The sequence below is a fragment of the Giraffa tippelskirchi genome, chromosome 2 (assembly GCF_054371585.1).
Source record: "Giraffa tippelskirchi isolate mGirTip1 chromosome 2, T2T-mGirTip1v1.2.pri, whole genome shotgun sequence".
In the NCBI taxonomy this organism is placed as follows: domain Eukaryota; kingdom Metazoa; phylum Chordata; class Mammalia; order Artiodactyla; family Giraffidae; genus Giraffa; species Giraffa tippelskirchi.
The window spans coordinates 35622542-35635284 of record NC_137276.1 but is presented as its reverse complement, the minus strand read 5'-3'; the positions used below and the strand labels follow the sequence as shown (position 1 = coordinate 35635284).

General features: G+C 34.8%; 1 protein-coding gene across 22 annotated transcripts in view; it reads left to right on the top strand.

Moving 5' to 3' along the window:
- EXOC6 (exocyst complex component 6) overlaps positions 1-12743 on the top strand; it is a 313607-nt gene that overhangs the window by 239001 nt on the left and 61863 nt on the right. For 3 of the 22 annotated variants that reach the window (XM_081554095.1, XM_081554124.1, XM_081554180.1), the window contains one exon: positions 8985-9014. The exons of the other annotated variants lie outside the window; for them this stretch is intronic. In XM_081554095.1, the coding sequence (XP_081410221.1) occupies positions 8985-9014 (30 nt within the window). The remainder of the gene's footprint in view (positions 1-8984; positions 9015-12743) is intronic. 22 annotated transcript variants of the gene reach the window in all.

Below are 12743 nucleotides of genomic sequence, written 5' to 3'. Positions count from 1 at the left end.
TTGGATATGATTTGCAAAAATCTCTTCCTATTCAGTGGGTTGCTTTTTCATTTTGTTGATGGTTTCCTTCACCATGCAGAAAACGTTTTTTAGTTTCATGGAGTCCCATTTGTTTATTTTTGCTTTCGTTTCTCTTACCTTTGGAGTCAGATCTAAAAAAACATGGCTAAGACCAATGTCAGGGAGGTTACTTCCTATGTTTTCTTATAGGAACTTTATAATTTCAAGTCTTTTTTAAGTTTATTTATTTATTTATTTTTGATTGTGCTGGGTCTTTGTTGCTGCTCATGGGCTTTCTCTAGTTGCCATGAGTGGGGGCTACTCTTCCTTGTGGTACACAGGCTTCTCATTGAGGTGGCTTCTCTTGTTGTGGAGCATAGGCTCTAGGCACTTGGGCTTTAGTAGTTGCAATACATGGGCTCAGTAGTTGTGGCTCATGGGATCTAGAGTGTGGGCTCAGTAGTCGTGGTATACGGGCTGTAGTTGCTCTGTGGCATGTGGAATCTTCCCACTAGAGATCAAACCTGTGTCCCCTGCACTGGCAGACAGACTCCCATCCACTGTACCACCAGGGAAGTCCAATTTCAAGTTTTTAATCGATTTGAGTTAATTTTTATGTATAGTATATGATAGTGGTCTAGTTTCATATTTTTACGTGTGGCTGCCCAGTTTTCCCAACCCCATTTATTGAAGAGATTCTCCTTTCCCCATTGTATGTTCTTGGCTTCTTTGCTGTAAATTAGTTGTCCATGTATGTGTGGGTTTATTCTTGGACTCTCTGTTTTGTTCCACTGTTCTGTATGTCTATTTTTATACCAATGCCATGTTTTGATTAGTGTGGCTTTGTAGTATAGTTTGAAATCAGGAATCATGATGCCTCTTTAGTCAATTGTTTGAAACTTTAATTTTTTTTATTTTTTAAGCGAAATAACTTACAACTCACTTCCCACGAAAGCCAAAACAAAGCCCTAAAACTGACAACATATTCTTAACTATAAATAAACTCTGATAGAAGTAGTTTTCATGAAACTACTTCAATATAATCAGTGACTTTTCTTTTAGAAAAGGCCAAGAAATTATTGGATATTTGTAGACCAGAGAATAAAAGTGAAATAGGAGCATTGCTCCATCCTATTGTGTTGTCATACTACATTTACATCTTGAATAATCTGTTGATGAAATGTTTCTTAAGATATGACAGGGACATTTGAGTGTGAGTTGACTGAAACACTGGATTCTTCCTATGAGGGATGCAGAGGGAATTCCCTGGCAATCCAGTGGTTAAGAGTCCATGCTTTCGCTGCTAGGGGTCAGTTCAGTCACTGGTTGAGGAACTAAGATCCCACAAGACTAGTGGCACTACCAAAGGAAGAAAAAGGCAGGCAAGACCAAAGAGATGATGGTGGGATGCACATTTTCTCATTAGGTATACTCTAAACTAACAGAACTACTGTTAAAATGTGAATGGAATAGTTTTGTACAAAAGAAGTAGGGAGAGATTTTGACCTTTTTAATATCATAATAAGATATAGGTGGACACAAAAAAGTTAAATCTGAAGCCTACTCAACTGCCTCTAACCATCTCCTTGTTTAAAATGAAAAGAAAAAAAAAGATGTTATTCTCCTCATCTCTTTCTCTATCAAAGGGCCAGTTAGAATATTTGAAGGAAGATATTGCTTAAAAATAGAGGAATTTCTTAAAGAGATTTTTATAGTGGATCTGTGCCAAAGAGCTTTTAGAAGCTTACCCAGGGTTGATACTATATTCCTCACTATAGTTCTTGAGTTGAAAAAGGGAACCTGTGTATTATATATATAATTTTAATACCACCTCCCTGGTAGCTCAGTTGGTAAAGGATCTGCCTGCAATGTGGAAGACCCGAGTTCAATCCCTGGGTCAGGAAGATCCCCTGGGGAAGGGAATGGCAACCCACTCCAGTATTCTTGCCTGGCGAATTCCGTGGACAGAGGAGCCTGGTGGGCTACAGTCCATGAGGTCACAAAGAGTCAGACATGACTGAGCAACTAAACAGCATTACAGCAATTTCAAAAAAGTATGCATTAAATAATTATTGAATTAATTTGAATTCACCTTGTCAGTATAAATCTCTGTGCTTCCAGGCAAAACCAGTTCTTACAAGTAAACACATTGCTCATGTGTGCACGTATACACAGATACACATCATGTTTCTGTGTTGCAAAATGTGCTTCACAGGTTGACATGAGATGATGGGTAAGGATTTTGTGCCTAGCTCGGGTAAAATTAAGAGAGATTCTATATTAGAAATGTTTGGGGTAAATGCCTTACCTCAGGTGGCTGACATCTAGAGGGAAATCCTGCTTTTTCATAGGACATACTCTGCTGACATTGAGAATCCTGTCACTCATCTGACCTATTATGATATTTTGTATAGTTTTAGGTGATTGTGTGCCATTTTGGATTTTTATGTCGTCTAACATGGGTTTTTCTGTAAGGAAAGTTCACTTTTATAAAATGTAGACCAACAAATTCAACAACAGCAATATATAGGACATGACCAAATAAGAAAATTACGGTTTACAATTAGGAAAAGAAATGGTACTAATAACAGTATATTCTTATTCAAGGGATGAACTGAAAGCATAATTCCCAAGCGAAAATATTAAATTGTTGACTATGATAAATTTTAGCAAGATTGATAATTATATTATGGCTGAGTATATTAATTCTCTGAAATGCTGAACTTGTACAAAATATTCGGTTAGTGTTCTTTCAAGCAAAGAACAGTGTTATTAAATGTATTATTTTTCTAAGTGATATATGGCAATGTATAAGGTACCATTTTAATTTAAATGTTTTAAGCTAAAAATAATTCCTCATCTTCAGGTTACCTTTGGACCCAGATAGAAAGAGGGCCCAGTTTTGGACTCTTTCAAACTAAAAGAATCTTGGCAGAAGGTATTTGTTCATCACAGTCAGTCAGTCCCAAGTCAACCAGCTTAGGTAGAATTAGTTATCCATGAAAAATTATGTGGGGGAGCTGGTTCTGGCTCCATGATTCTTGATTTTGACAGGGTTAATAAACAGTGCCATGAGTTAGAGTCAATGGGAGCTGTGAAGCCAAGGGTCACTGTTTCAAATAGTGCAAGTATTGGCCAGTATTGCAAGTAATTGGACAGGCAAGTAGGTCCTGTAGGATAAAGATAACTGTCTCGCCCCATCCCTAAAATGTACCTAAGACTGTCAGTTTAAAAGCTCCACTCTTAACTTCACTGCGTATTTACTTTTTGTCAGTCCCTATGATTGTTGCAAAAGATTATTTTCCCCATCAAAGAGAGTCATGACTTGTAGTTGCTGACCACATGGCCTAGGAAAAGTTTCATTGGTTCTAGAAAAGTTATAATCCACCTGATAGAATTTTGTTCTCTTCTCACAGGGTATGAGAACAATAAAACTTAATGGATGATAATGGTTTTGATGGAGCCCAGAGAAAGAACTCTAATGTTTTTCTCTTTTCTACTACACTGTGGTTGTGGTAGGAAGCTGTAGAATTTGGAAAGTCACCAATAATGTCTACTTTGAATGCCTCCAGTCTCTATGGTTGAATGGGTGAGAGAACTGGTATATTACCTTCCTCACCTGTTTCTCTTAAGAGTCAGCCAGCAAGCCTATGCAGAGGATGAAAAGTAAAGAGTTGCCTTGCTTTCATGTTAGATTATCTCTCATCTGCATTTCCCTGTGCTCTAGCAGAAAAGCCAGGCTCTCTGCTGGCCACAGGAATTAACAGTAACCTAAAAAACAGTATTTATAATAATGACAGGTATTTCCCCATACCCAGAATATTAAACTGCCCTGCTAAATATATTATCTGTCTTCAGGAAACTTACCATTTAATGACTCCAAGTTAAGCCCACTTATATGTTACTATTCTTAGGGACCAGGGTGATGAAGGGAAGAGAGCACAGGTTGGCTTTAGAGTTAGAAGGACTTATGTTTGAACCTGAGATTTTTAACTTCCTGGCTATGGAATCCTGGCAAGTTGCTTAACTTCTCTGAACTCCTTTACTTCTACAAAACAGACATAATCCATTTTTCCCATAGGACTATTAGAGGGTGAAATAAAATTGTGTGTAGAATAGTTGGCTGGCAGGGTGCTTGACATAAAGTAATCTTTCCTTCTGCTTTCTTCCTCTGTTGTTTTAAGGCCTTTTATAGTATTAGTTTTATTTCAGTATTGTTACACTTTTTTTCTTGCATTTATGCCTATATTTTTGGCTTGTATTATTTAGTTTTGAGTTCTGTGCTTTTGCATTATATAGCCATTTTAAAAACTTCATTAATTGTTAAAGATACTCACTATAAAGTATATTTATTTGAATAATTGTTACAGCTTGACTGCAATGCTTACGGTGGCTGATGGTCAGATGCTGGCTAATGTCAGTGAAGTGTGATTAGTGTATGATATAAATATTATTTTATCCCCAAATCAGTACTCTTGCAATCAGCAACGTTTACTGTTTCAAATGTGTAAGTGAACTTTCTTGTTTCTGATAAATTTTTCCTGACAATTAAAAACTATTGCTCAATATAGAAGAAAATTTTAAAAAAGTTATCTGCTGTTATCTTTTAAAGGGAAAATTACTGTTAACATTTTGGCATGTATTCTACAAGTTATCTTTTTCTAATGCATTTATTTATTTATTTATTTTCTAATGCATTTATAACACTTGTTTTTAAGCCTAACTTATAAGCAAGCTTTGTGTTTTTTAAATAAGATTTTATATTAGCTAGAAAATTTGAAAACCATTCAATTTTGAATTTTGAAACCATTCAGTGTTAAATTTTTAAAAGCATTCAACATTCATTCACCACTTACAAGTCTATAAATACAAGATATTGTTGAGCAGCTTGCAGTTATTTAGTAATTCATGACTGCCAAGTGGAACTCAGTAATCTTTTACTGTGAATACAGTACCACCTAAAGACCCAGCAGTGATCTGCTGGAAACAATAGTTACCATTTCTTTCTTTCATATATGCTAGTGATGTGTTTGTTACAATAAAGATGTTTTATTGATTTACAACCACCAAGGGATATGTGTAAATGATGAACCTGGTGCCACTAACTTTTTAATTTGCACTTTTAATTTCCATAAATAGTTTAAAAAACATTATGCTTTCTGTAAGTTAGAAATAAGTATATATATATCCAGTGAACAAAGGTGCATGATTTAGATAGAAATGGATAGTATCTAACTTTTAAAACCATACTCTTCTTAAGAATTTTTTTCTAGAGATACAGTACTGTATTGAAAATCCTGAGATTCATGGTCTAGGCCTGATTATTCCAATTAACCAACATTATATAAATTGACAAATCATTCAGACTCTGAACTAATTTGTTAATTAATATGTTTCATTTCATAGAACTAAAAATGAAGGTTGTTTTTTGAAAAATATTTTAAAAATAAAGGTTATTTTTTAAATTTACTTCAGTTAATATGTTTACGTGGTAATAAGTCAGATATCCCAGAAGACTTTGGGATGGAAAATAGCTTTCCCATCTCCCCTAACCTCAGACTACCATTTCACCATGTTTTCATTTCTTCTGGTGGTTATCTTAAAAAGAGAATGTCTTGTGAGTCCCTACTATGAAAGATAAGGCACATGTATTCAATAGCGACTTCTCACTTAGTTCTTCTTCTTCAGTTCAATGTTTTATTTCTTATGTTTATCGTTTCTTTATATAAAATAGTTATACTCCTATTTTTGGTTCCTTTTCTTTAGTCAGTATCTTAATTCACTTCTATGTAAGATAAAGACATTAGCCTCCCTACCCTTCACTCTGTCAGTTCTTCATCTGCTGTTTTCTGACTGCTACAGAGGCCTCTGTCTCTGCTTTGTACCAGTTGCTCTCTAGAATTGCTGTATAGCTGTTTACCTGGGACTTTCTTTCTCTGATCTCCAGAGTTGGAAACTGTTTCATGGATTTCAAGTGTTTTTAGTGCTTCACTGGTTGGTTTTGCTAAACTGCCAAGTAACTTTCTCCTATTTAAGTCCTTGCATATCATGAAATACCTTCTCTGTCCTTGTGTTTGATTGATTGTTTAGTAATTCTAGGTTGAATAGTTTTTCTCTGAGAATTTTTGTTGCATTCCTCCATTGTCTTTTGGCATCCAGGTTTTAGGATCTATTTTTTATTCTTTAATATTCTAAAATGTCATGATAATGTGTGGAGATGTAAGCTTTTATTTCATTTACTTAGCTTTTTATTCAATGGCCCCTTTCTGTCAAAGGGGAAGTTCAGCACAGAAAACTTCTTTTTTATTATTTTTTAGATAATTTTTTTCCCTCCACTTTTGTGTTCTCTCTTTCTTGGACTCTCATTAACTAGATGTTAGAGTTCCTAGACTGATCTTCTTTATCTTCAATCTTTTCCTTCATTTCCTATCTCTTTTTTTGTTCTCTGTTTTGGGAGGATTTCTCAATTTTATTTTCAGTCCATCTAGAGAATATTTTAGTAGTTACATTTTAATTTTTAAGGAATCACTCTGTTTTAAAAGTGTTCTTTTCTCATAGAATACTGTTGTCTCTTTTTTAAAAAATGTACATATTATCTTTCAAATCTCCCTGAGGTGTTAGAGGTTGTTTTTTTTCTTTTTTTAATTAATTAATTTAATTGGCTGCTGCGGCCTCTTCAGTTGTGGCATGTGGGATCTAGTTCTCTGACCGGGGATCGAACCTGGACCCCCTGAATTGGGAACACAGTGGCCTTAGCCACTGGATCACCAGGGAAATCCCTAGAGGGTTTTTTTAAAAGATATTTTCTGTTTCTTGAATTATCTATATTACCCTTGAGTAGGTTTTTTCTTTGTTTTTCTCATTGTCTTTTTTTTTCAGTTAATTTCTTTTTATTTTTTTTATTTTATAAATTTATTTATTTTAGTTGGGGGCTAGGGCTTTTAACAAAGAATGCCTGAAACGCTGTGCGTTTACCCTGCTACTGTATAAATACCCTATTTTTTGATAGATTTTTTTTCCCCCTTAGTTAGGAATCTGACTGGAAATTTTTTTAATTTGGGAGGCACTTTGCCTAGGATTCTTAACCTTAGCGTGAGCAGGTATGGAGCTATCCATGAGATTGTGGTCCTCTCTTCAGGGCTGATTTCATGGATGTGTAACATGTGCTATGGCATGGGGTCCCGAGTTTAGAAGGGTTCTGCACATGCTTTGGTGCTTTGCTGGCATCTTGGAATTCTTACAAATTTTTGGGCAAGGGACCCCACATTTTCATTTTGCACTGAGGTGCACAAATTGTGTCACCATCACTGCCCCTCTTTCCATTGTCACAACACCCCCTTCCTCCTTCCTGCTCTCCCTTTTTCTACCTACACCAGGAGTCTCACCTCTCCCTCTAAAGTTTCTCTCACTATGGAGAAATGCTTGTGCTCTGTAGTTAGGGGATCATTGACACGGTTGTTCTAGAAATCTTTAGTTACTTACCCTGTTTCCCATCACATTTCTGGTATCTGTCCTCTCTCATATGCACAACTGGACCTCTAACACACAGCTGGCTCCCAACTCCACTGTAGTTCCCTGATAGCATGTAATGGGCAGTTGCTTTCTCTTCTCTATTTAATCTGTTTTCTGTCTTCTAGAAGGTATCCCTTAGTGAATTCCTCCACATGCCTTCATTTTCTGTGTTGTTAAAACATTTTATCCCTGTTTTGTAATTCTGTGCTTCTTGTATCACTTGTATCTCAGGATCAGTGGGAAGCAAACACATTAACTTAGTCTACCATCTTGATTTTGAACCACTTCTTTCCTTCTCTTTGAAGTAAAATCATTGGATGAGATCACCTCTAAGGTCCCCATATATAAAATTTATTATTAAGTGTCACACACGTGTAAAGTCCTAACTTAGACTTATTCATTCTGGCATCTTATTTTCTTTTTTAGTTTTGCCCTTTTATGTTCTTTGTCCTTTGGTTCATACTTTTTCCCTGAGTTAAATATATAGATGTACATGTCCTTTGACTTCACCGGAAACTGCAAAGGAGAACTTTAATAGTCAGTAGTACAATCACAGGCTTTAATCACCCTTTCTTTTATGTGATACCAGAAAGAATTGTATTAAAAATACAAAAATTATATTTTTTAAATTGTGACATAAGCAGCTTTGAATACATTTTAGTACTTTCCTTATCAAGTGAAAACACGACCATATATTTATTGTATACATATATGCTAACAAATTACTTTTTTCTTATTTCAATATTAATCTTTAAATATATAATGGTAATGAATAATATTGATCTGATGATTTATTGACTGTAACATAAAAATTGTGAACAATGATGGAAGGCTCACAAGTCCTGTGACTTACATGGTGTTCATGTTCATATGTTAAGTGTTGTTGACTGACTTTTGTTGACTACATTACAGAATTTTAGCTAAATTTCATCTTGGCTTTATGATTTTTATATCTCACGTACAATTATATACCTTTATATACAATTTTAAAGATTTTGGGAAAAAATAATTGAATAAAATAGCTGTTGTGATGGGATTTTGCTAATCCAAACAAAATTTTTTTGGAAGTTAAATCTAGAAAGAACCTAGAAATTACCTAGAGTCTAGTCCAGTCTTTCAGAAGAATGAATTGTCTGGATAACACAGCTGCCAACCCACTGCTTACCAGGGTAATTACAGTAATCTACCTGGCTAGTTAAATGTCTTCCTCCATTTCTGCTTGTGGTTTCTCCTTTACTCCTTGTGTGTTTGGTGAAAAGGATAACCTCCCATATGCAGGGCCACCTTCAGTTCAGGCTAGATCAGATATTCAGGTGTCACTAATAAATAGATTTTGAGTTTCAAACTATAGCAACAACAGAGAGTCAGCTGGCTTATGTATGGTGTAATTTTTTACTGCTTTAAACACCACTTCTGTTGATATCGGAATACATTTTCCTTTTTTATGATTGCCTGTTTGACTTCCTTCTCAGACTAACAGCAGTGATCACGCAGCCATGTCGGTAAGTAGATACAAGCTAAAGCTAGCATGCGAATTAGAAAATAATGAACTTCCTGCAGGCTTATTTTTCTCTGCTTAGGTGCTTATGGAAAATTTTAATTGTTTTGGCAGTGTTCTTGATACATTTGTAGTTTTTGTGGAAACCAAAGTTTGAAGATAATAACTAGTAGTTTTGGTGAAGCAATCAAGATTCTCTGGGACTTGATTGTGAAAGTTAACATTATAGTGCATCTGTGGTGAGCACAGTGCTTTGGGGATATCTCTCTGTGGTCATCTCAGGCATGACAGGCCATGCTTGAGATATTTTCCTTATCTGCAAATGAGTTCAATAGTTCAATAAGAATATATACTCTAGAGATTTTTGTGAAGGTTAAATGAGGTAGTATACATGAAATGTTCAGAAAAGTGCCTGGCATAAAATGAACATTCACAACATATTAGTTGTTATATTTGTTTGTAAGATTATTTGTGCTTTTCCTGAATGCTTTTTTTCTACAACACTTATCCCAGACTCTACTTGTAGAAATCTCAGTGCATAACATAACACAATATAGCTCATGACCCAATGCAAATGTTTTTTTTTCACCCCAAGCCCAATAGTGTTCATTGCCTTCCTCAGCATCTACTCTTTTTTAGTGGCTTTGTCATATTTTGCTTTTTATTGTATTTGTTCATCCTTTTCACCTCCAGTTACAAGCTCTTGAGAGCCAAAATAAGAACTCAAATGTTGTCTTAGATATTGAAAAATATTCTTATTTTTAAAAAAATATCATCTAGCATTTGAAATTTAAATGATCCTAACCTACATTTTGTCCTTTCTGTTCTTATTTCTATTAAAGTTCAAATGTGTATTATCGTAATTGTCTTCTAATTCGTCTCTGCCAATAGTCTCTCATTACTTCTATTCATCCTGCATATCAAAGCCAGATAATCCTTTCCAAAGTACAGTTTAATTTCATTTTCTCTATTCAAAAATTTCAAGGTCTCTCACTTATCTACTGAATTAAGTAAAAATTCCACAGGCTAACAAATAAATGACCTCAGTCTCTTCCTGATACATTTCTGACCATGATTTAACCTGGGCATTTAAAGTGGAAAATTCACTCTGCCCTGCATCTAGCTTGAGTTTTCTACCATGTCTTCATTTCTAACTGTAAAAATTTTGAATCTCTTCCAAGAGCCATCTTTAATGCTACCTCTTTAATGAAGCTTTTACTGATTCTGCTTAACCTTATGTTGATACTTTGTCCCACTTTTATGGTACTTATTTATATTTTGTCTTGAACTATGGTTGTAGACTTTCCTTCTTTCTACTCTCAGAATTTAATCTCATTATGTCAGGAACTATTATCTACTCATCATGGGGTCTTCTGTGGTACCTAAATAATGTCTTGCGTAGAGGAAGTGCTTTATAAGTACTTTTAAAGTTAATATGAGAGGAATAGTGAATAATTAGGTTATTATAAAGATAATTTTCTTGTAGGTTCAAAAAGTATGAAAAGTATACTGCAGGGAGTTCCCTGATGGCCTAGGGGTTAGGATTCCAGGCTTTCACTGCCAGGGCCTGAGTTCAGTCTCTGGTCAGGGAACTGAGAATCCTGCAAGCTGTGTGGTGTGGCCAAGAAAATAACATATACTACAAAAATCAGAAGTTTTGAATCAAGAAATTTATTTGTCAAATATAGAATACTTTCCAGTTTTGAAGAGAAAGTTTACAGTCTGTTATTTACAGGTAGAAATTTAGAAAATGTCTATGTGAATGTGATATAGTAAAGATGGTATCAGTACCATCAGATAAGTAGAAATATTTGCATGGTTACTCATTCCTTATACACCTCCTTGAAAGGATAATATAATAACTCAGATCACCACTCTCTGGATACAGCTGTAAATGTTGAATAGTGATTAAAACGAACCAATAGCACGAAAATAACTTGCGAGTTCCCAACACTAAGGACAAACACTTTGATTTATTGAAGAGACAGACCCTCAAGCTTTCACTTGACCTTTTTGCTCATTTAATAAATGTTCAGTTCAGTTCAATAAATGTAGTAGTTGTTAAGTACCTATTAAGCATGCTTACAGATTTCCTGCAGATAGGCCATATGCATATTCAGAATACAGAAGTGATACTAACCTTGCTATCCAAAAAAAAGAACCTCAGATTGTTTCTTGTCCTGTATTTAAGAAGGACAGATGGATTTGGGGATCAGTTTTAGATAAATATGAGTGAATAATTTAGAAAGATTTGGCACTTGAATGGCCAGTGTTTTAAAAAAGTTACATATTTGAAATAGTTCTTTCTATGGTGATAAGCAAGGTATTTCTGTAACACATTTTGATACTTATTTCCATACTTTATAATAAGTTACTTGCAAGTACACAAAAATCAACAAGAGCAAACCACTGACAGTATATCAGTGCACTGGAGAAAGTTAGAGAACTTTGAGAGAAAACATAAATGAAAAAGTTGAAAGCAATCAAGGTCCAGTGTTAGTAACAGAATTTCTATTTTTTCTTAAGCTTTTTCCTAATGTAATAAAACAGTTAAGGGATTTTCACTGTTGGAAGTTAATTGTAAAAAATATCTTGCTTTTTAGTTGAAAGTGAACATACTTGAATTTTATAACTTTAATCCTTTCAGGTGTTAAGTTGATGTCTCTATTAGCTAAATACTGACTAATCTTGGTGAGAAATTTGATTTCATAAGTTTGTAAGCCTTGTGTGTGTATATATAGCATAGCATACTTAAATATTTCCCTGCTGTCAAAGGTTGTAGAAAACAGTATTTTGAATTGCTTTTAATGAGGGCATAGTTGGAAGAAGTAGTGGCATTAATAACAAAGGGCTTTTAGCATGAGAGTTTTGGTAGGAAAGCAGTGGATTAGGGGAGAAGTACAAGACCAACCTGTAAGTAACAGATCAAGGAGATACAAATGGAAATAAAGTGGACTCTATATATACACACAGAGTATTAGTACATACATACACATATATGCACACTTACAAATAACATTTTACTTCACTCTCTAATGGCTATAGATGAAACAGACTATATAATTGATGCAGGCTTTATGAGCAAAGGATCATTTTTAACAGGAAGATTCAGTATCAAAAACAGATGAAAACATACCATCTAGCAGTTTCATTACCAGATGGCAACAGAGAATTTGTGTTCGTAAGGGTACTTGAGTTTTTGCAAATAGGGGTTAAGTTCTAGGAATGCAAATAGTATCGTTGCTTTTAACCTGTATTACACAATAGAAAGAAAAAAATAGAAGATAGTTCTCTCCCCGTACCATCCCCCAAAAGAGTTAAGTAGGTAAAGGATGGGGGAAGAAAAGAGTCTAAAATATGTGGATAAGAGATTGTTTGAGTTGGAATTATGTTTATTGTGAGCAGATAAAGAAAGTGAAAAAGAGGTCAGATCCCCTGAAGTGAAAGAAAGGAGATGGTAGGGAAAGATGTTGGAGTCAAGTTTCCTGTGCAAGCCACGATCTGATGATGCTCAAGAACCTGTATTTTTTTTCTTCCCTGTGTAAAACAGACAGGAATGGATAAGGGTGAGGATAAAAGAGATTATACTTTGCAGAGTGAAGTCCCGACAAAAGCGCAAGTTTAGATGAATATTACATATATATGCAACAACATTTAATCACTTCCTTTTCTTTCATTCAGGAGACTAGGCATTGTAAGGAAGCTGTCTTGTTTTAAAACTTCTGCCTCTTAA